General features: G+C 45.3%; 1 protein-coding gene across 4 annotated transcripts in view; it reads left to right on the forward strand.

Moving 5' to 3' along the window:
• Rfx4 (regulatory factor X4) overlaps nt 1-25009 on the forward strand; it is a 150134-nt gene that overhangs the window by 109847 nt on the left and 15278 nt on the right. For all 4 annotated transcript variants that reach the window (XM_028883627.2, XM_037196897.1, XM_028883629.2 and 1 more), the window contains 4 exons: nt 1549-1643; nt 2044-2161; nt 14381-14500; nt 14783-14944. In XM_028883627.2, coding sequence (XP_028739460.1) covers nt 1549-1643; nt 2044-2161; nt 14381-14500; nt 14783-14944 — 495 coding nt within the window. The remainder of the gene's footprint in view (nt 1-1548; nt 1644-2043; nt 2162-14380; nt 14501-14782; nt 14945-25009) is intronic.

Consider the following 25009-nt stretch of genomic DNA (forward strand, 5'->3'; position numbering starts at 1 on the left):
TGATGAACAGAGCTATTTGGAATGAATCTTACCTGCTGTTCACCAGCTGTGAAACATTTGGGCAGTTCCTCATCTTGAAGTGCCTCAGTTTCTTTATTTGCAGACAGGAAAAACAAGAGCACTTCCTCCTGGGTTTGTCCATCTGCTCACTCAGCAAACAGCTGCACGCATACTCTGCACTGGGCAGTCCTAAGCACTGGGGTCATGACATTAACGCTGACTGACTGCGCCCATGTAAGTCACGGAAGAGAGTGCCTGGCACTTGGCAAGTGCTCAAGAGAGTTAGCTGGTGCCATTTTTCCAGTACCACCATTATTGTCACCATTGGCAGCCAAGGCATAGCAGTCCAGACACAGAGGAAGAACCCCAGACACATCTGGGGTCTGGGCTCTGCGGTGTAACTCGCTTGCTCTCTAGCTTTGACTTCATTAAGGTATAGAACCTTGTGTTAGTTCAGTGGTAAAATACCCCAGTGAAGCCGATGAGGACAGGGTCGTCTGGGCTCACAGTTCAAGGCTACAGTGTATCATGGCAGGGTAGTCACGGAGGCAGGAACCTGAGGTGGCTAGTCCAGGGTCAGGACGCAGACAGTGATGAACGATCACGTCCAGCTTGCTTTCTCCTTTCCGTTCAGTTAAAGTGGGTCTTCTAACCCAAGCTAGAGAACCCTCAAGGCAGGTCCAGAGCCCTAGCTCCATTCTGTCCACTCTGTCAAGGTGACGACAATATTAGCTGCCACACACCTCGTTTATAATCCGAGAAAGACCAATGTACTTTTAAAGCCCATCTTTATGCTAAGCATTGGGACCGTTTGGCTTCGCAGAGTCACCAAACAAGCAAATTCGAGAGAATTGGCTGGCCTTCCCACATGGGGAAAAATTGCTCAGACACATGAAAACAACAGAAATTGAACTGTGGTTTTATTTACTTAGCTCCATGTCTAAAAACCACACCGAAACTATTCAATGAAAAAGACGTTTACAATGCAAGTGTCGTGTGCCAGCCATGTACCTATTTCCCACAGCGCTTCACCGATTCCCAAGCACTTCCACACTTACTTTCCTGACCTGAAGCTGAAGACAGGGCAGCGAGAGGACCAGGTGGTTTCATTTGATTAGGACATATTAAGCACCCTGGCTAGCGCCGAGAGACGGGGTGAGCTACATCCACAATGTAGTTGTGGTCCAGAAACGGTGGGGGCATTGTCGTGCCCCATCCCTGGGCAGATAGCAAGAGATGGTAATGCCCTGACCTAATGGTTAAGCAGGGCTTTCCAGGTTAACAGCTGTGGCACAGATAACGCACCAAACAGTGACCTTAGAGAAGAACCAGCAAGAAGACTGGACACCTGACCAGCTGTTGGCCAGGGCTATTAGTGGTGTAGTGGAGGCAGAATAAAGACAGTAGTGTGCCGTGAGAGGAGGTGTGAGGGGGAGGGAAGACACGTGAGCTGGCGAGAGGCAGAGGGAGGGCTGAAGGATTTCACCTCAGCGGGGCCATGAAGAGCCATGCAGCCTGAGGAAGGTGTGGGTTCTGCTTCATTCACAGTGTACCAGGAGTTTGACCATCTGCTGGAGGAGCAGTCGCCCATGGAGTCTTACGTAGAATGGCTGGACACCATGGTAGACCGATGCGTTGTGAAGGTTGGTAGAGCCGAAGGGAAGGGGCAGCCGTGGCTGCCAAGGTGTTCGGTTGTCTCTGTGGACCCAGAGTGAGCTAGCTGGCGTTCCTCAGCATCCATAGACCTCTGGGGTTGCAAGGAGGAGACCTGGCCTCAACCCTGGGAGGTGGAGGGGACAGAGACAGGACTCTGAATCTCCTATTCCTGAGTCACCCAGGTATGCATCCCTTATTTGTCCCTTACATAGCATCTTGGCATCAGATTTCATTAAGTGTGTTTATGCTGCTAAAACCAAAATGACAAAAGAAAAAAAAATCACTGCTTCACAGGCTTGAACTTGAAGGCTTACAGGCCTTCCCTCATTTTTCAGAGCCAATGGTGAATGAAGAACTGAAGTATTAAAGCCATTCATTTGCTTGTAGGTGGCTGCCAAGAGACAAGGGTCCCTAAAGAAAGTCGCACAACAGTTCCTGTTGATGTGGTCTTGCTTTGGTACAAGAGTGATCCGGGACATGACCTTGCACAGTGCTCCCAGCTTCGGTAAGGCTATCCCAATGTCACACACACACACACACACACACACACACACACACACACACACACACACACACACACACAATGTCCAAATGTCCAACCACTTGTCTGGACTCTGTGCACCGCTGTGGAGTTATCCATGGTCTCACCTGCTATCTCTGAGGCCAAAAGGACATCAGTGTGAAGGCATCTGTTGGGGTGGGACACAACTCTTCGGTTTTTCAGAGGGCAAGAGGGCCCCGAATGCTAAAGGTGAAATGGTGAAGCAGCCCAGGAGTAACGGAGAGGTTTGCTGACAGAGGGACCTGCCAGCGTTGAAGGAGGCATGGGTGCAGTGGTCCAGCACCCTTCGTCACATGTCCCCAGTGTCTGCCACTTCCACACGGTGATCTGCAGAATCCCACAGCTGTGGGCATTCTAAGACTGGGCACAGACGGCCCCTGAGCTTAAGCCTTTGCAAATGGCTTGACTGATACCTAGGGTTATTTTCTGCCGTTTTTCAGTTTTTTTTCATTTGTCAAATGATTGACTTTTGATGTTTTGATTAATATTTCTTCAGAAATGCACTCTGGCCCACTCTGTAGAAGAAGGCTTTTGCACACCCCCTTTTGTTTTCCTGACGCCGTAGGTCACCCTTAAGTCCTCACTTACTTCTCCACACTGTGACAGGGCTGGAGGTCTGTCTCCAGGTCCTGTCTCGGCAGGCAGAAACCTGGTCCCCAAACCAGTGAGGACATTATGTTGCCACCAGGACACAGTTTCCTTTCAGCAGAGAGGATGTGTGTCTGAGTCCTGATTATCCATAGCAAGGGAGGTGGGACCTGGAAAGATGTTATCTAGATTTCAACAACACTGGCCTCTGTGTTCCCAGTGTCTCTACCAGGGACAGTTGGTAAAGCTTCTAGGTAATTGCTTCCATGCTGTCTTTCTCTGCAAATACAGATGTGATTTTATGTCTCATAATTTCAGATGAAGCCTATCAGCTCTCAGCTCTGTCTTGGGTTTTCATTTGACACTTCCCCTCTAATTTTCTGTGGTTTCGTCACCATTTTCCAGTTGTGTTCTCCAATGACGTGCCACTGTGGTAAAATACAGGAGCATTATTTAGGACCTGTTACTTCTTTACTTGTGAGTAAAGAGTCGAGCTACTCAGACATTCTGTTGGCTGTTTCTTCCACGTCAGCCCTGGGGTTCTCTGAGCCTGCCCATGCTTCAGCTGCAGATGGAAACTCTCTTTGAGCAGAGCATGGAAACGCTCTGGTGACTGCTGTCTGAGCAGTGCCATCAGATGTGGCCTTTTGATGACTTCCAGTCCACGGTGGTGAGCATTAGCACATGTTACCTGTGGCTCTGGAAAGATCACATGTGTAGAACTGCTTTGCTTAAGCAATGGCTGAATGGCATCTTGAGATTTTTTTTCATTGCTTCAAAATCAAAGATTCAACCATTTTTCACACAGACTCATGCACGCACATGGACAAAGCGAGAAGCCTCTGCCCCGTGCCTTATCGCTTATTCTCCATTTGCTGACCCATGAAATAAGCAAGCCACTGGCCACCTCCCATCACGCAGGGACAGCTGTTTCCTTGGCATTTCTTTTTGTAGTTCATTTGTTTGGGCTGAGCTAACAAGCAAAGTAAAATTGGAAGACTGAACAAAACAATTGTGGTTTATTAACACCTTGAATTTCTTTCTGAGATGTACTAGTCATTAAAATGGGTTTATTTCTTTTCTGATCACACTGTTTTAGGATGTGCTAGAGTAAATGGTGTGTGTGTGTGGGTGTGTGTGTGTGTATGTGTATGTGTGACACACACACACACACACACACACTGTGAAAAGAGAGATGTTAACCCAGTTTCCCTCTTACAGTATTTTTCTCAGCCTTGAGTAAGTTGAAACAATGCCTGCCTCTAAGTCCATTCAGCAAACTCTGAAACGGTCCAGCTCATCTGACTCATTGTTGAGTTTTGCAGCTTGGGGCGACAGGCAGGTTGAAAGAATGTGTGGCAGACAAAAGCCCAGCTCCCCCTTTCTGCCTGTATATGTCAAAGACCCAGTTGGTGGCTGTGTTTGGGTCATGTGTGCACTGTATGAAAACAGCTAATTAGGAAAAAGAGCCCTCTGTTCCCTGGCCCCTCCCCCAGCTGCAGGGGCCAGCTCGATGTATCTGATAACCCCTGCATGGTCCTCAGCATGCGGAATGGTGTGGGGTTCGTCTAAGTGCCAGCTTGGCAGGCTGACCATTACAATGATCTTGTGAAATACCTCAAAGGGCCCTGGCAGCCTATCTCCTTCTCTCAGAGGAACCCTTTGAAAGGTAGTTGACACCTTCCTTATCCTTGATTACTTTTTAATTTTGGCTCCATGGTTCCTATTAGCCGAGTCTATGCTTTGATCTAGAGCAGCCAGACTTTCTACCATAAACAGGGTCTCTAGAAGTTTGCAAAGGTAACAGGTGACAAGCTTTGGCCCTGGTGATGTTGAGCAAGTTAAAGGTTCCGTCACATACACACACAAAAAAGAACCCACTCCATTTCAGTTGACTGATGTGATTCCAGGTCAGGGACACCTGAGTCTCCAGTCAGCACAGCATCCTTCTCCCTTTCATTGTGGACTTTCACCAAATGCCCATTTATTTCACTGTTGTGAATGTCTGAAGGCAACAGTCGCTCCTGACATACTCCAGAGCAAAACTATGTGGAAAACCCAGTGCTACAGTAGCTGGAGCATGGCCACACATCCTTGCACACATCACTTTTCTGCATGATGGTTTTACGGTCCAGCATCAAAGCCCACCCTCTTGGGCTGCGGCTGGAAGGCCCTGTGGGCATCTGTCATGGAGTGGCTCCCAGACCTGGTGGCTGTGATGGAATCTTCCAGATTGCCTCTCTACACTCAGGTGCTCTGACTCCCTATTACCCAGAGCCTGCAAAACATGAGGGCTCCGATGTTGCTAGTGTCACTTGGCCCTCTCCAAGCCCTGAGAGCATTCATTTCCTTCCTCCCCCCACCCCGCCCTTTACAGGCCCAGAGAGAAGGAGGACTTGAAGGAGAAACTGAGTTCTTCCAGGGACAGGGTGTCCTTCTCAGCTCACATGTATGCTCTTTCCCATAAGCTGTCCTGACCCACCTGCCTTTCTCAATTCAATGCCGATTGGAACTACGAACCAGTATTTATGAAGAGCCTGATAGATTTTAGACACTCTATTTGCATTTTTTCCTATTGCTGCCTTTAGTATGTCAGCCAAGGGAGCTGGGGTCAAACTTAATAAGGACTTCTTAGAACTAGACATGTAAAAAAGCAAACAGAAGCCAATAATAGTTACTTTAACAAATATTTGGCAAAAATATAAGCCCGTTTATTTCTCACTTGAACTCCACAGGGCAGATGAATGCGCAGGGTGGGAAGGGAGTTTGTGGAATTTCTTTGCTCGAGATCCAGGAGGTGGAAAGGTACAGCTCTGGCTCAACACCCGTCACAGGCTCAGATGAATGGCGCAAAAGGGCTGACAACTTCATCCACACTGATGCTTTTAAATTTATGAATTAAGAGTGTTTAACTTAAACGATGAGAGAAAAGAATAATCATTAGACTGTTGCAAATACTAACAGACAACAATGGAATAATAGCTTAAGTGCTGAGAACAAAAGTCATCAACTTACTCAAGAGTGAGGGCAATAGAAAGCCATAGTCAGTTACATAAAGACCAAGAGAATTTGGCTTCCACATATATGCATCAAAAAGAAAAGGCTGCTAAAGGATGCACTTTAGCAAGAAGAACAATGAAGCCAGAAGTATGCTGGCACACAAGAAACAGCAATTTTCTGATTATCACTGCTATGTAACAAACTGCTCCAGATCACAGAGGCCTGATCCGGACAGACTCCTGCTGTCAGTACCCATGGTGACTCAGGGGTCTGTATGTGACCATCCATGGGTGAAGGTCCCAGACACGGGGTAAGTTCCTTCACACTCTGTTTGTTCAAGAGTTCCAGGCCTCCTCTCCCCTAATCTTTAATGCAAAGAATGTACATGAATTTGAGGGCCTGTTTTCACATGAGAGAAGAATTTGTGTAAACAAATCTAATTAGCTAATCCTTTCTCCATTTGTTTATACACACACACACACACACACACACACACACACACACACACACACACACACATATATGGCAGGGGGCATGCCACAACACAATGACAGTCAGAGGGCCACCCTTGGGGGTCGGTTCTCTCCTTCTACCATATGGGTTCTGGGAGTCGAACTCAGGTCTTCAGGGTTGGCAGCAAGTGCCTTACCCACTGAGACATAGTGATGGCCCCCAACTAATCTTTATGTGTGTTCTTTACAAAGGCAAAGCCAAGTGTCAGGAGAAAATATATAACATGGAGTAATGAGACATGAAGGCTGAAGAACAGTTAAAACATGGAGAGTCTTTGTCTCTGCAACTACTAAATAACCCCAGATTTTGCCGAGATGGTGTATCTATCCACATAAGTTTTCACAGTAAACATGGAGAGTATATGTATAGGATGAATTAATAGATTATCACAAGACATCGTAACCATAATTTGCAGGGGAAATGGAATACTTAAGAGACGGCAAGAACTGAGGAGGTAAGACGGCACAGAACACAGGGTAAGGTGACGGTCAGAACAAGACAAGAAACGACAATCCGAGCAAAGGAACATGCCTCTCTCCTGTGAAAACAGCAGGCAAAACTATTTTTAAGAGGCAAGACTTTCTAAGTTATGTGAGATAAATAATCTTAATTTATGAAAATCCCTATTTAAAAGAATAAAAACAAAGGCCAGAAAGGAGAACATCCATTCTATGGCTAATCTCAATTTCAAACCTGGCGAGAAGGGTAGGAGAAAAGACCATTGTGACTCAGCTACACATTGTTTCCCATGGATGAAAACACTAGACAATCTCATTCCAGGCTGTTGTTTGAGATGGTCTCTCTCTATGTAGCCCTGGCTGGCCTGAAATTCTATATGTTGACCAGGCTGGCACCAAACTCACAGAGATACCTACCTCTGCCTCCCACATGCTGGGATTAAAAGTGTGTGCTACCATGCCAAGCTTTTCCCTTATTAAATGACGATTAATGGTAGATGAACTGTCTCAGTGAGTAGGGGAGGTGCTTACTGCCAAATATGACGGCCTGAGCTTGATCCCTGGGACCTGCAGAGTGGACGGGAGAACTCACTCCTAGAATCTGTCCTCTGGCTTCCACGTGTGCACGGCGGCACGTGTGTACACCCACTCCACAACAAATAAAAAGTAAAATGATAACAGTGATAATCAAGACTGATAGGGATTGGTGGGGATCTACTAAAATTTCAAGTATGATCCAAAGTCTAATCATGGAAAAGCAGCATCCTGTATTCATAGATAAAAAAGAAATGTCACATGGCACCATTATAGTTAATAGAGAAAAGAAAGCATTAGTTTGCAGTCACTTGCCATGTATAATTTTTGAGAAACTCTTTGTAAAGTAGAAATCGAAGGGAATATTAAAAATTATTTTAAAATCTCTACAACAAACAATACATTGAATGGTGATATTTTATAAATTTTCCTGTAAGGCATAGAAAGTCAGGAATTACATTTCATACTCTCAAATAAATATGTACAAGACATCTAGCCAATAAATAAGTAAAGGAAATTCATGAATTAAAAGAAAAACACAAAATCATCTATTTAGAGACATATTGATTGACGAAGAGAAGAGAATCCAGGGCTGACAAGATGGTTCAGTGGGTTAAGGGGCCTTACTGTCAACCCTGACCAGCTGAGTCAACCCCTAGGACCCACATGAAGAAGGTGAGAACTGGATCTTACAAGTTGTCCTCTGACCTCCACATCCATGCTGTGGTACACACACGCGCACACATGCATGTATATGTAAAATAAATAAATATAATAAAACTTATTTAAGAAAATAGTCTATAAGTGAAACGGAAGTTAAGTTACTTTGTTTTTTCTAAAATCACTGGTAATCTCAGCACAACATTGATATACAATTTAAAAATAATAGCATTACTCATAGTAACAACTGAGACTAAAAAGTACCTTGAAATAATTCTAGAAAAAAAAGTGTTAAGATCTCAAAGCTTCATGGCCAGGTATTGTGGCTCATGCCTGCTGTGTTGGCACTCAGATGGCTGAGGTAGGGGCCACTGCAAGATCAAGTCCAGCTTGAGGTGCACAGCCAGCCAGAGCCGCATGGTGAGCCCCTGTCTCAAATAAACAAGAATCAACCCCCCAAAAGATGTTAACTCTCTTTAACATATAAATTCAGTGGACTTCCAGCTCACACCTTCAGTTGGTTTGAATATAACGACCTGATCCTTAAATTCAAATAGAAACTTAAAGACTTAGGAGAGTGAGGACACTGTGAAGGTGAGGGCGAGCACATGCCCAGTGGACACTCAAGTTGATCACAAAGCAAGACAGTGTGGCATTGGACAGTGACAGACATACCTCAGAGAGACCAAAGCCGGACGTGCAGGATGGAGCCTGTCTTCCGCCTGTCAGAACCGTGTGCCCATGTCTCAGACGAGAGTCGGGGACTACTGACTGGACAGGAGTGGGCTTCAGACCAGTCGGTTTTCTGAGGCAAGAATTTTAGGGTGACTAAGATAAAATTAGATGCCCCAACTTCCAAAAGGAAACATCTAAATGAAAAACCAATAACAATGACAAAAATAGATCTTAAAACTTTAAAAAATAGGAAATTATCTCTTTATGATATTGGAAATTGTTTCTTTAAAAAAAAGCACATATATACACACAAAGGACACAGCATGAAGGAAGAGACTGCCAAGGTTGACATATATATATATATATATATATATATATATATATATATATATATACATATATATATATAATTTAGCACAAATTCTTAAAGAACATGAAACAACACAGTGTAAGAGGGATGGCTAAGCTTCTTCCTCTGGCTGTATTATAGACAGTATAAATCAGCCACAAGGAAACCTTATAGGAGACATTGATATAGATTTTTTTTTTGTGATATATATTTTTTATTTTACAATACCATTCAGTTCTACATATCAGCCATGGGTTCCCCTATTCTCCCCCCTCCCACGCCCTCCCCTTACCCCCAGCCCACCCTCCATTCCCACCTCCTCCAGGACAAGTCCTCCCCCGAGGACTGTGATCAACTTGGTAGACTCAGTCCAGGGAGGTCCAGTCCCTTCCTCCCAGACTGAGCCAAGTGTCCCTGCATAAGCTCCAGGTTTCAGACAGCCAACTCATGCAATGAGCACAGGACTTGGTCCCACTGCCTAGATGCCTCCCAAACTGATCAAGCCAATCAACTGTCTCACCTATTCAGAGGGCCTGATCCAGCTGGGGGCCCCTCAGCCTTTGGTTCATAGTTCATTTGTTTCCATTCATTTGGCTATTTTTTTTTCAATAATTGAGTAAAACTGAAATTTATTATATGCCACAGTCGTCCTAGGGACCTCCATGCTATATATATAGCCTCTATGGTTCTATGGGTTGTGGTCTGATTGTTCATTTTATATCTAGAATCCACCAATGAGTGAGTACATACCATAACTGTCTTTCTGGGTTTGGGTTTTAAACTGCCCTGAAGTGATATTACCTCTAAACTTACAATAAGGTCAAGGGACTGATGTCAGAGCCACTCTATGATTTTAGGTGACTTCGGGATAATTCCTAAATTGCACTGCTGCCCACCCCTGAGCCTGCTCTCCAAGGCTAGGCACCCCTGCTCCGTGGTCACTTGTTTTCTTGGTAATTTTAGATTTCTAAACAAGGTGCTCATGCGGCTATTTCTCCATTTGCCACTTATGAGTTAGTTTTCTCGCTGTGTTCAGTTTGTGGAACTGTAGCCATTCTAGGGATGACACATTGGGATTTTAAACTCGTGTTTAATGAGTCCCATAAACAAAGATAAAGCATGTCTAAAAAGGACATGGAAAGAAGGGAGATATTTTTGTAACTGATATAACTATCAAATGATTAAAATCCAGAATATATTGAAATCACTCTATCCTATCTATCTACCATCTACCTATCATCTATCATCTATCTATCTATCATCTATTATCTATCATCTTATCTATCTATCTAGTATCTATCATCTATCATCTATCTATTATCTATCTACCTACTATCTATCATATATCATCTATCATCTGTCTGTCTATCTATCATCTACCTATCATCTATCTACTATCTGTCTACCATCTATTCTATTATCTATCTATCATCTATCTACTATCTAGTATCTTATCAGCTATCAGTTATCATCTATCTATCTATTATCTATCATCTATCTATCTATGGGAGGCACAGGTACATGTGGCGGTCAGAGGACAACTTGTGGGACTTGGTCCTCTCCTTCTACCATGTGGTTCCCAGGGAAATAACTCAAATAAACTAAATTGTCAAGCTCGGTGCAAGAGCCCTTACCCACTACGATATCCTTTTGATCTTTAAACAATTGTTTTTTAAAACAAATACCCCAGTATAAAAAAATAAGCAACAAGTACAAATAGCCATTTACAGAAGAGGAAATTCTACTGAACAATAAGCACATTTTAGACACATGTCTTTGTGGTAATTAGGTCACTGCAAAGTTCACACCCTCTCCACCAGTACCTTACATAGTTCTGGTAAAAGTGTAAACCATTCTGGTGGGCAATTTAGCACTGTCTCTTAAGACTGGAGGTAGTGTTCTTGGGTTCTGTTACTTGGACTTCTAGACCTAGATGCTAGGAGACAGATACAAAAATAGTCATTGTAGCCAATTTTCAATGATGAAAATTTGTCAGCAACCTAGCTTTTGCCAGCAGGAGAATGGGTAAACTGTGGTATTGAGTGGCCATTCACCTGCAACTTGCATGTCAAGGTGCATGGATTGATGTAGCCAGAAGAATTTCTGTGTCCTGCCTGGTCTGCAGCTGCTCAGACCTAAGTAAACACAGAGGCTTATATTAATTAAAACTGCTTGGCCATTAGCTCAGGCCTACTACTGACTAGCTCTTACACTTAAACTCAGCCCATTTCTGTTAATCTATATGTTGCCATGTGTTCCGTGGCTTTACCTGTGTGCCATTACATGCTGCTACCTGGATGGCAGATTGGTGTATGCTGACTCAGCCTTCCTCTTCCCAGAATTCTCCTTGTCTGTTTATCCCGCCTATACTTCCTGCCTGGCTACTGGCCAATCAGCGTTTTATTTATCAACCAATCAGAGCAACACGTTCACAGCATACAGAACATCCCACAGTAGATCTATAAACAGAAAAGTGTCAAAAGCAGTCTGCAGAATGCTGTGCAGAGTGTTGTATCATTTTCCTCACACTGGAAAACTACCTGTATGTTCTTTGCAGATCTCTATGAGTACTGCATCAGTGTAAATAACAGATCAAGATTAGTATTACTCAAAGGGATGAACATAGTCAGGGAAGTAACAGTAAGGAAGGGAACATGGACTTAATATTTCCCTTCAATTAAAAAACATCTGATTTAAGTACAGAAAAGTGTTACACGTATCATAAAGCTATATGATAAGTATACTAATGTTCATTTTAGAATGCTCTCATTTTCTATAAGCTAGAAAAGTTTGGTCAGAATTAAGAAAATTCTGGATTCTTTCAAATACAGTTGAGTAGGTTACCATATAGCAACAGTCTTTTTCATAATGGCCTTTGGAGGTCACTAGCTCTGGGTCTGGGCAGGTGGTTTGTACTCTCTGAGCCTTCACACCCCCTACTATTAGCTGAGAATAAACCTTCACAGTGCCGGTGGAAGGTTGACTAGCTTAGCGCGGTGCATATGGTGGAGTAGTCGGTGCTTGACCAGCCCTTCGGTCCTCTAAGACATGTACATGGAGTCTCCGCTGTGTCCCTGACACTTCTGGGCACAGAATGGGGGTGGGAGCAACCTGTGTTATAGAGCTACAGGATCCTCTCTTCTTTCTCTCCCCCCCCCCCAGTTTTCCTTCTATATTAACACCCCTCCCCACTGTGGTCATGACACCCTGGCACTGAACTGCTTATTGCCTAATAATCCTAATGATGGATTTTAAAGGACACAGTAGCCCTTGCTAAGTCAAGGTCTTCAGGAACCCTGTACTTAGAGAACCACAAGGTGATGGTAGGGAAGGGGGAAGAGCCACAGCATGATGGGAGGGAGGGGCAAGAGCCACAGCATGATGGGAGGGAGGGGCAAGAACCACAGCATGATGGGAGGGAGGGGCAAGAGCCACAGCATGATGGGAGGGAGGGGGGAAGAGCCACAGCGTGATGGAAGGGAGGGGCAAGAGCCACAGCATGATGGGAGGGAGGGGCAAGAGCCACAGCATGATGGGAGGGAGGGGCAAGAGCCACAGCATGATGGGAGGGAGGGGCAAGAACCACAACATGATGGGAGGGAGGGGCAAGAACCACAGCATGATCATAGGCAGAGGCAAGAGCCACAGCATGATGGGAGGGAGGGGCAAGAGCCACAGCATGATGGGAGGGAGGGGCAAGAACCACAGCGTGATGGTAGGCAGGGGCAAGAGCTACAGCATGATGGGAGGGAGGGGCAAGAACCACAACATGATGGGAGGGAGGGCAAGAACCACAACATGATGGGAGGGGCAAGAGCCACAACATGATGGAGGGAGGGGCAAGAACCACAACATGATGGGAGGGAGGGGCAAGAGCCACAGCATGATGGGAGGGAGGGGCAAGAACCACAGCATGATGGGAGGGAGGGGCAAGAGCCACAGCATGATGGGAGGGAGGGGCAAGAGCCACAGCATGATCATAGGCAGGGGCAAGAGCCACAGCATGATGGGAGGGAGGGGCAAGAACCACAGCGTGATGGGAGGGAGGGGCAAGAGCCACAGCGTGATCATAGGCAGGGGCAAGAGCTCTACACAGTTCCTGTTTGAAGAATGATTGAAAATTAACAGACCTAGTGGGTGTGTTGGTGGTTTCTAAGGGACTGCCTGGACAAACACTACTAGGCAAGCCCATTTTTATCATCTAGGGTTTTCCATTCTAATTTATCAGTTCATGGATGTTTCGTTCCATCCATGTTGACTTAGACCAGCATCCCAGCAAATAAAATAATTTCTTCATTATGAATGCTTTAAGTATTTGATGCTAAACTTGGACTTTTTTTTTTTTACTGTAACTGGATGAATCAGCCATTGTATAATTCTTGACATCACAAGTTACCATCTATTAAGCACCTGATGTATACTTATCTCATTCTGCAATGTAAGCTTCACTGTCTTCCTTTCAGAGAACATCACATTGCATAATAATTAAACAGTCTGCCACTTAACTGTGAGGCTTTGCATGTGTCTATGACTCTTGAGTCTCATTTTTTCCCTTTATAACCAACTACTGTTTATCTCATATGGCTGAGATGTAGATTATACATAATAACCTATATTGGCTGATATAGTGGTTGCCACAGAACACTCACTCAGTGTACATCTTTGTTTTTCTTATTTAAAAGAATTAGGCAGGATAGGTTGAAACACAGAAATCACAATGTCATTTATGCTGGGTGATTTTAGACCTTGGAGACTGTTGAGCACAGACATTGGTACATGGAACAGTCTTTAAAATGACTGTTCACTTTCCTTTTTAAGGAATTATCTACATTCAAAATGAAGAGTTCTCCTTGAAAAGCCCAAATTTTTTCCACCTGGTACCTTTCCTAAAAACCTTGTGCTAACAAGTCTCAAAAACGTCTAAGAGAAATAATTCTGTCATTGCAAATTTACTATTTCAGTTCTGCTCCTGGGATTATACCAGGTTCGTCAGTAGACACCCATGAACTAAAAGGCACAGTCCCTCCCCGTGCACACTTACAGGATGTGCTATGGAAAGAATGGAAGTGAGTGCCATGGTGGTGATGAACACAGAGCAGCGTGAAGAGTGCCGGGGCAAGGACGGGCTGCTGGGAACCTGAAGGATCAGGCGCATGTGAAAGTGACTTAGCTGTGTGCCATTTTTTTATGGTCACATATGCATGGAAGGGAATTCATGGGCCTGAGTATAAGGCAAAGAGCAGACAGCTCTAGCCATAAGGGAGGAACAAGGGAGAGGAGCAAGGTCCTGAACACATGGTCAGAGGCCGCAGCAGATGCTGTCCACCAGATGGGGGAACACACGAGGTGGTGTGACTCACTTCCTGTTTGATCTTTTCTCACCAGGGTCTTTTCACCTAATTCACCTGATGTTCGACGACTACGTGCTCTATTTGCTAGAGTCTCTGCATTGCCAGGAGCGGGCCAACGAGCTTATGCGAGCCATGAAGGGCGAAGGAAGCACTGGTGAGCTGGACCGTCAGTGGGGATGTCAAAACTCAGCCATCTGACAATTCACGTCCGCTCTTCCTTAATTCCACACGCCGAAGAAGTTAGCTGTGGCGAGTGGGTCAGCTGCTGAGACGGCAAACCATCCTCCTCTTCAGAGTGGGCACCTGTGTGGACGGAAGCCATTGGAGGGTTTAAGCAGGGAGTGACCAATACAACCCAGATTAGAAAGCATATTTCATTTTTGAGGGTTCTTTAAAGACCTTGGGATCTAAGAACTTACCTTTTCTCTATTTGTAGCGGAAGTCCAGGAAGAGATTATCTTGACCGAGGCTTCCCCACCCACCCCTTCACCAGTACCATCATTTTCTCCAGCAAAATCTGCCACCTCTGTGGAAGTGCCACCTCCATCCTCCCCCGCCAGCAACCCATCCCCTGAGTACACTGGCCTCAGCACAACAGGTAAGGGGGCTTCCAAAGTGCTGGGGGGAGCAGATGTTGAAAGCAAGGGGTTTCTGGAAAACAGTCTTCCTCAAAAGGCAAAGAGAAATGCCAAGACTCGGGAATCTTCTTGGAGTTGTGGAAGGCTCACAGGTTTCGAATTACTCATTAGTACATCTTCCATATGTTGCTGCTTTCAGTTGGCAGATTAAACACATGATAAATCTCTATTCCCCAACGTAAGCTGCTGAAATTATTAAAATGTTAAGTGAGTTAGTGTGCAGGCGTTCTTGAAAGCAAGAAGCATGAGCCAAACCTGAGCAATGTCTCTGGGAAGGTGGCCAGGCAGGAGGCCACGTTCAAGCCACAGTAAGGCAGCAGTGAGAGAGTGAGGCAGCCGCTGGGAACACAGCTGGTCTTGGGCCATGCTTGGTCCACCCTGAGCATAACTTGTAAAGCTGATGCCACTAAAAAGCTGTTCTGATGGGAGAGCCACAGCACAAGAACACACTGTGTTCTCATATGCCAGACCACAGCAAAGAATCACCCAAGCCTAGGTGATCACCCATATCCAAAACAACTAAAAGAACCTCAAATAGATATTTGTATATCAATATTCATACAAGTATTTACAAGATGGAAAGGACCCATGTGTGTCCTTTGCCCATTGAAGGGTAAATAGATAGAAACATGGTGTACTATAGAACATTATTTCACCTAAATTTTAGAAGAAATAGCATTCTAATATAACATTATAACATGAATGATCTCAAAGGCATTGTGCCAAGTGAAATGAGCTAGATGTTAAAGGACAAATGTCTGACTCCACCGTATGGGGATCTTACAGCAGTCAAATTCATGGAGTAAAATACAGGACAGAGGCAAGGGACAGGGGGACCTAAGGACAGAGCTTCAGTTTGGGAAGATCGGAAACTCTGGAGATGCATAGTGATGGTAGACGTACATTCCAACAAATGTACAAGTGCAGCTAAGCTGAAAAGGTGTTTAAAAATAAAAAATAAATTTTAGGTTAAGGTGTTTTCACACACACACGCACACACACACACACAATCACCATAGTTTTGCTGTTCCATGGGAGAACAGCACAGTGGGAAGTCAGAGATCTTCAAAGAAATAGACAGTTGATGAAAAAGAAATTTCAACAGATAGGTTGAATAGAAAATGAAATACAACTGAAAGAAAATTAAAAGAATGAGCTAAGAGATTTCCTGATAGTACAATCAATACAAAGAGATAAATGTCAAGTAGGAGAGTTATGCTAAGAGAAAGAGCCGATACATTCAGGAATTACAGTGTGTTGTTACTCTTCTGAGACAGCGTCTCCATGGGCAGCCCCGGCACTCCATATGAATAGACCAGGCTAGCCTCAAATCCGTGGTGAACCTATGGCCTTTGCCTCTGAGTGCTGGGGTGACAGGTGTGTGCCCAACCCAATGTTCACGGTCTGAACACGTGTTCCAAGAAAGAGCATGGTGACTCACACGTGTAATCTCAGAACTCAGGAGGCTGTGAGGCAGGAGGATGGCTGAGTGTTTGAAGCCGTAATGGGTCTATAGAGTGAGTGGGATGGGGCTACAGAGTGAGCTCTTACCTCAAAAACATGAAAAAGAGAGGAAGGGGGGAGGAAAGTGAGGAAGAAAAGAAAGTACTGTGCTGCTAGAATGAAAGAAAGCTCAGGAGGAAGGGAGGGAGAGAGAGAAGTAATAACTTAATGGCTTTACAGAATAATTTAGCCTAACAATGTTCTTTCCTTGAATCCTGAGGTGAATTAAATGGGCGTGGGGGTGGAAGTCATCTCTAAACTCACTGAATAAAATCAAAGATCTTATCAGCTCCAAAGAACACAGGTAATCACCAAAGGAGACTTAGATGATACCAGACTTCTCATCAGCAACAGCAGATTCAGTATCTGATGCAGTATTTTTAACAAGCATTGAGAATCTTCAGTACAGAATCCTATTTTGTAGGTTGGGGGGGGCATGAGAGTGCATGTATACCTATAGATTTTTCAAGTGCCAAGTCCTATGCTGAGTGCTTTGTATGAATATTACTATGCCAAGGCCTTGCTACCAAAAGGCCACACAGAAATGAGAGAAATAGAGCCAATCATCATAGAAAATAGCATAATCAAGGTATGAACTAATGCTACAGCGCTGTCAGGGAAGGAGAGTGCGTGCTTGGAGGTATCAGGAGAGACCTCACAGAGGAGGGGAGGGTTGGGTTAGGTGCTGCGCCATCCTGTTTATTACTCAAGCTTTAAGTCTCTCTTTTTCCTTCTGTTAGTTAAGATGGCCTTGGTGCTATATAGTGTGTAAGGAGTTATTACAGCAGAGACCCACTTCATGCATGCACACAGCTTTGGTGGGGAATTCTGTCACAAGGAAAGCATTTTAAATGCAGCCATTTGGAAGTGCCCATTCTCCCAATATTGGGCTCCGCCAGATTCTAGAGGGTTCCCAGACCAGCACCTTCTCACAACTTAGCAGACAAGCTCCTGGCAAGTGCCAGCAGCCACGCTGGCTTGGAAACTCTGGGAATCCAGCTGAACAAACCTTCAGACAAGCGCTTATGACACTCACCAGCAAGACTGACAGGGAAAAGAACCAGCAGCGTCTTTGCTCACCGGCAGCAAGACAGGGGGCATGTGTAAGCGCTGTTCGCAGCTCTCCAGAACTCAGGGCTTCTTCCTAGATTGGAGTATTATTATACCACCACTCCTGGGTCTCCTGCTCCACAAAGGAAGCAGAGGGGCAGTGAGCTACCAAGAGCCACTTCCCTGGACCACGCCCCTGCCAATGCCACCATCACCAAGGCAAGCACAGAGTCACGGCCATCCTGTCTTCTAAAACACATGGGCAAGTTTTGCATACCAAACAGTGTGGTGAGGGTGAGAGACTTCTCCCAGCACTGCACATCAGTCCATGGGGTGGCTGGGAAACGGGAGGGTGTGAGGCGTGTGCGGGAAAGCCTAATAGGAACATCTCGGAGTCATCCTGCTAGTGAGTCTGCCTGGCTTTCTTTGTAGCAATTTGGAGGTCTCAAGGTAGGGCAGGTGTGACGATCACCAAGGCCACAGGAATATCATAAAAGTGTTGAGAGATTTCTGTGCAACATGCTGCAGGTCATAAAAGTACCTTCTTAGAAATACAAATGTGAAACAGGCTCTCTTCGGGAGACTGTAAGCTTTGAAGATTCTGGCACATTCCAGCTTTGTTCTCAGGCATCTCCAGAGGGCATTAAAAATGTCATCCTACATAAAAATATCTATACTAGTACCACTTTTGAAATACCCCATGGATCAAGTCTGAATCCATAGACTGGATCTTGATGTGCAATGGGCCATGGTCTTAGAAGAAACACACACATAATTTCTAAGAAGCTGCATGGTTTTATGTATATGCTATAAATTTATTATTGTAGAGTTCTTAACTTTCATGCATACTTTCATTGAATAACATTGTAACTTAGAAAATGATTATACAAATCTAATGAAACATGCCCCTCATGCTCTTTAAAAAAGTTAACTCAGTATATGATTTTAATGTCTAGTTAATGTCATTAAATTGTTTTCTCATTCCATCTACTTTCCAAAACACTAAAACCAAAAAATTACATTTATTTTTGTATGTGTGAGTATGTATGCGTGCACTTGTGGATGTGTAAGTGTGTGTGTGCACATGTTCATGTGTGAGTATGTATGCATGCACTTGTGGATGTGTAAGTGTGTGTGTGCACATGTTCATGTGTGAGTATGTATGCATGCACTTGTGGATGTGTAAGTGTGTGTGTGCACATGTTCATGTGTGAGTATGTATACGTGCACTTGTGGAGGTCAGAGGGAAACTCGTGGTAGCTGATTCTCTCCTTCTACCATGTGAGGTTCAGGGACTGAACTCAGGCCATCAAGTTTAGTCACATGCCTTTCCCACTGAGCCATCTTGCCAGATTCAACCCAAATTTTCTTTGAAGGAACCCAAAATAGGGTCTGGGAATGTAGCTTAGTTGATAAAATGCTTGTTTAGCATTCCCGGAGTCTTGGGTTCAATTCCTAGCAATGCTAAACTGGAATCTCGCTGTACCTGTGTAATCACAGAACTCAGGAGGTGAGGCCAGATCAGAAGTTCAAGTATCATTGATGAAATGATGTATCATCAGGTTTGACTTAAGAGTCAATATCAGCCAGATACCGGAGTCTTTCACCAAACCTATGTCTCCGTTTGAATGGACACTCCTTTGTGTTTTCAGCAATGAAGAAGAGAACAGTTAGCATGTCTCTTCTTTGAACACAAAGTATTAGTCAATGGCGTATAACCTCGTGACGAGGGCTAGGAAACACTCTGCAGCACCCAGAGTGAGTTATGACTCGCCAGGAAAACAGTTTCCCTGTCTAGCTTCCACATTCACGCAGACATATATTCTTAAATATGGTATCAAGACTGTGCTATCATTTTTAAACAAGGGGGTGGGGGTGGGGGAGAGAAAAGGCTTGGCACAGGTACCTAAAACCGAGGCTGTCAAGGCCAAGGGAGTTTACTAGAGCCTTTGGGCATCTCGAGATAAGAGCTAGTTATAGAACTCCTCACCAACAGATTTCCACCGGGTAAAACCTAGCTCGCTGCCATCCACCCACCTGGAACTCCGTGGGCTTGCCGCCTCCCTCGCGGTCAGGCAGAGTTCAGAAACTTTCATTCTAGGGGAAGGGGGCTCTCTTTTGCCTCAGGGGCATGGCGGGTGGTGCCTAATTGATCAGTCTATTTAACATGACACGGAGCTGCAATTCTTTAACATCATTTAAAACAAAATGTTAAGCTCAGACTTTGTCTGGGCAGGCCACCGAGGGCTCTAAACCCCCCATTTATGATGTCACTTTAAGTGTTCCCTCCTTTGGCAATGACAATAAAAGTTAACTATTAAGCTTATGTTTTCAGCTTCCCACCCAGGTTCCCTGCAGCACAAAAGCAGCAAATTCAATCATTGGGAAGTTAGGTTGCCTGATGAAACAGGGGACTCCTCACAAATGGCCCTGACTGTAGAACATCTGGCCTGCCCAGCTGTACGTTCTCGGCAGCAGTTGAGGATGTCACAAAGATAACTGACCCTTCGACTCTCCAAATAACAAAAGCCCACTTATGCTAAGGCCGACTAAGCCCAGCGGCTCCCAGTGGACGACACTGGTGACTCATTTACAGTGAATCCTCTCCATCACAGCTCCTTCCTCCTCACTGAAGGAACAGAATTAGGAGAAATGAATCAGGACAGAAAAAAGACTGTTTCCTACACGCTTTGATTTCGCTCCATCCATCACATCTTGACTTTGTTCATCCGTCCACTTCATCTTTTATTCATTTGTTCATGCAATCAATACGGGCTCTGTGTTTAGGCTGTGCCCAGCCCTGGATGTGCAGAAGTGAGAACAAAACAAAACAGATTTGGCGCTGCCCTTGGTGGTACTTAGGTCCCAGTGGGTGACGTGGACACAGAAGTAAACTACCAGGCAAATAGGTAACTCCAAATGGCCGTAAGAGGTCTGAGTGAAATAGCAAGGTGTTATGAAAAAGTATAACCTGGAGGCCTGCCCCAGGTGGTGAACAGAGACTGCCTTCCTAAGGAGGTGACATCTGTCACAAAGCTGGCTGGTCACAAGGAGCCAGCATGTAAGAGTTGGGGATCGGCAGCATGGACATCTTGTGTACAGGTTGGAGGCAGAAAGGACTTGGGGCAGAGAGGACTGGCTGTGCCGTGTGAGTAGGGGGATTGTGCCGAGATGAAGCCAGCATGTCTTCCTGGGAATAGATTCCTCTGTCGCCCCGGCCACTTTGGTCAATCTGATGATGACTGCGGAGCTATTAGTGCAGTAACTCAAACAGGCAAGGCCTCGCGCCAGTGGGCACGGTCCTTAAACACAGCATCCCCAGCACTGAGGCAGCCATGGATGCATCTGGATAGAGGTACAGGCAGATCGATAGACATAATCTTTCTGTCTCAGTCATGAAGGATATAAGAAACATTTGTTTAGTGTATCTCAGAAGACAAGTATCAATATACAAATAAAACCTTTTGTGACTATAGTAATTAAAAATAAGCAAACAAATAAAAATGTATCTGTCCTGCCTATAGAGATGACTGGGGTTAAGAACACTGGATGCTCTTGCAGAGGACCTGGGTTTGTTTCCCAGTCCCCCGTGTGACAGTCTGTAACTCTAGCCCCTGTGCACGAAAATAGTACACTTATATACATGCAGGCAAAATATCCACACCGTTTATACACCTGTTAAAATAAAAACCCGAGCTGGCCAGCACAGTAACCACCAGCCACATACCAGCCAGTGCAACTAAGGAACTGAACTTTTCATCACATTTGTTTTTAATAGTTTAAGTTTGAACAGCCGTAGGTGGCTGGTGGCCAGCGTCTAGGGCATCGAGTTCCAGATTCTCCACACACTCACAGGAGCATCTTCCTGAGAAGCTGCAAGCAAAGACTTAGGCTAGATTTTCCAGGTTGGGGGAAAGGTTCAGGGATCTCCTCCACCACCTGGGGGAGAAAGTAGAGCTGGACAGTCCGGGAAACTGTCCGTTTACACAAGCGTGCAGCAGAATCTCACAACGTCTGGACTGGGGACGTAATTCAGTGGTAGGGTGCTTGCTCAAGTACCAGCCCTGGTGGAAAGACTTTCATTTAAGCAGGCAATATGACAGGAAGCAATGTGTTACAGAGCCTTGCCTCTCGGTGCATGGCTCATGGACCAGCAGCACCGTCATCTCTGAGACTCTTCCTATAGTAGATGCTCCCCTGCTGACCCAGTGGCTCAGATCTGCATTTTAACACCATCTCCAGGGATCTGCGCATGGGAAGCGTGCTTGCTATGGAAAGGCTTAGGAGTCAGGGCTGTCTGCACTCCACATCCAACTGCATCTAACCTGAGTGAGATCCCTCACCTCAAAAAGCATACATGACAAGTCTGGACATGGTTTTGTGTGCCTGTAATCCCAGAATCTGGAATTGAATTTGAGGCTGAGGCTGGAGAAAGGACGTTCATGTGTTCAAGACCACCCTAGGATAGCAGGCCCTGTCTCAGAACAAAGCAAACAACACAGAAAGGAGCGGTAATGCCATCGGCCCCAAACTGTGTGGGAAGAGAAACACAGATGAGTTCTGCTTTCCGGTGGGTGAACATTCGCTAATTCACTCGGGAAATTACTGACTGCCTTTCTTTTCCAAGCACACTTTCTGGCCTGTGCTTGCAGCCCCATCCAAAACCAAAACAACCTTGAGAAAGAATGTTCTCTTGGGGATGGGGAGAAAATGGTCCCTCATTGTAGTGTCAGCCCCATAAAGCAGCCCTGGGCTGCCCTCGGAGGATCTCTATAGAATCGTGAATGGCCAGGAGCCCTACCCGTCCTCAGACCTTTAAACACGAGGGCTGTGTGAATGGTGTGGGCTTGGAGGCAGCACAAGGAAAAACGGGAAGTAGGGAGATAGGGAGCACTGTTGTTTAACCAACAAATAACGAGCATTTGGGCTGCATCAGCCTTTCCTTTATTGGTGTCCCTTAAACCACAGCCTTTGAGGCAGCTCTTCTCACTGGAGGTCCCCACCCAGGAGCTGGCATACAGGGATGCTCTCTGCTCCCCGGGCAGAAACTGCTTCTCACCCAAGCCGGTAGGTGTTAATCTGCTTAAGGCTGCCTGAGTGGATGCATTAGATCGCTGGCACACGGCCATTTAGAGGTTTTGTTCCCTAGACGGCGGGGACCCATTTTCCCAGGAGTTCTACTAGCTTTTTGTTTGATAAGGGCCATTCCTAACAGCACTGGCTCCTTCAAAGACAGATTCAATGAAATCAAAACCTACTGAACACCTACTACCTGGCGGCCCGATGCTGGGGATGGAGACCTGAATTAACAGTTGCTGTGCTCTCAGGCTCAGACGAAAGTAACTTCTGCTGCATTCCTTCAGGTGATGGCCACCCCACCAAGTCTTCCTACTGCTTAGAAAAAGCCCTCTGCCTTCCTTGACTGCCCCCTCCAACTAGGCTTTGGTTTTGCCCACTCCCCTGAGGTACAGGGCGTAAAGGGTTAAGCCCTTGCTTGTTGTGACTGGTTCATTATTCTCTCAAACTTTTCACCCCCTCCCATTACAGTTCTGGTAGTAAATCTATGTTTTTTGTGAATTCTTTCCACAGAAGCAGTATGCATTTGTTATAGAAAAACACAAAAACAAAACAAAAAATTTACAAAACACCAACTTTCTCATCCAGAAATAGCACATTTTAATTTTTTTTTAAAAAAAGGAAAATGTTTAAATTTTAAAAGTGCTCTAATCTCATGAAATGTATTGTGTGTGGTCTATGCATGGGTGTATGATTGTGTGTTCACAAGTACACCCAGGTGCATTTGTGCATTCACACACATGGAGGCCAGAGGTGAGTGTCAGGTGACTTCCTCTGTCACTCTCGGAACCTGGAGCTGGCTGGCCAGTGAGCTCCGGGACCCCTCCCCAGCACTGAGATCACGGGCGCACAGACCTCCCAGCTTTTTACATCCGTCCTCACAATCTGAACTCAAGTCCTCAAACTGCAGCAAGCACTTTGCCAACAGAGCCCTCTCCTCCACACCTCTAAGAAAAACTTAAAACGCAGAGAAGGGAGCCATGTCTAACCCAGTCACCTGAGATGTAATTATCTCAGGAACTTTCTCTTCTGATCTTTGTGCAGCTCTTATGAAGGATTTTTAACAACACTCCTGACGAAGTCACTCTTGGGTAGTTTATGAATGATTTCTCACAATGCACCCGGTGAAGCCGCTGTTTTTGGTGGGGAAGAACATGACAGATGTGAAATGTAGAAAGAGGGGGGCTTGTCACTTTCTGAATGAGGGCGCCAGTGACGTCACAGAAGCACATTCTTTAGAAGTTTGCTGTGATTGGCTACCTTACAGTCACGGTCCAGCGTCCCATCCCTAGTGCGCCAGCTTGTCATCACTGTGACAAGTGACTGAGACTGAGACGATGATGACGACGTTTATTCTGGCTGTTTGGAAGGACTTGAGTGGCCCCGGTGCTCTGTGCTTGGAGTAGCACATCATCATCGCTGAAGCGAAACCACTCACCTCATGGCCAGGAAGCGGAAGAGGGTAAAGAGGAGGCCAGGCTCCCACAATCCCCTTCACGGGCATGCTGTCATGACCTAAGAACTCCCACCAGGCCCTGCCTCTTAAACACTCTAGGCACCGAGCCTGTAACACGTGAACATTAAGACGCAGACGACAGTACATGTGTGATGTCGGCAGTAGGGAGGCTGAGGCAGGAAGCACGGGGTTTAAAGCAGCCTGGGTTATAGCAAGACCTTGTTTCAAACAATAAAAAGTATGGTCTGGTGATAAGACTGACCCAAAAAGCTTGTCTTTCTTCCTTAGCCTCTGGAACGAGAGACACAGAAACATACTTTAAAGACCTTTCAGGAGGGCTGGGGAGGAAGTTCTGCAGACAAAAACACTCTGTGTCAGTCTGCGTTCAGTCCCTGGGACCCACGTAGAGATGGAAGGAAAGAAGCCTCTCCAAAGATGTCCTCCAGCCCCACATGCAGGCAATGGCATGTGCCCAGCAGCGGTAGTAGTAATAGTAATAATAATAATGACTTTATTTTAAAAACACAATTGAAATTTAAAAACAAAAAATATTTTAAAAACAAAATGAAGGAGCTGGGGAGATAATAAGTTGGCAAAGCCAGTTGGAGTGGCACATGTCTGTAATCCTAGTGAGTGGATCTCTGGCTCACTTACCAGCCAGTCTTGCTGAATTCACAAGCTCCAGGTTCAGAGAAAGACCCTGTCTCAAAGGAAAAAGTGAAGGACAACTGAGCAAGACATGATCTCTAGCCTCAACACGCATGCCTGCCCCCCCAAACACACATACCACACACACACAAGACACTAGAGCACCGGAACTCAGGTGCCTAACTCTCATTTTTAACCCACTGCACGCCCAGTTCATTGTCATATATGATCTTAATCTTTACAACAGTCTTGCAAGATAGAGATGACTAATCCTACTTCACAGAGAATGAAG

This window comes from Peromyscus leucopus, chromosome 18 (genome assembly GCF_004664715.2).
Source record: "Peromyscus leucopus breed LL Stock chromosome 18, UCI_PerLeu_2.1, whole genome shotgun sequence".
In the NCBI taxonomy this organism is placed as follows: Eukaryota; Metazoa; Chordata; class Mammalia; order Rodentia; family Cricetidae; genus Peromyscus; species Peromyscus leucopus.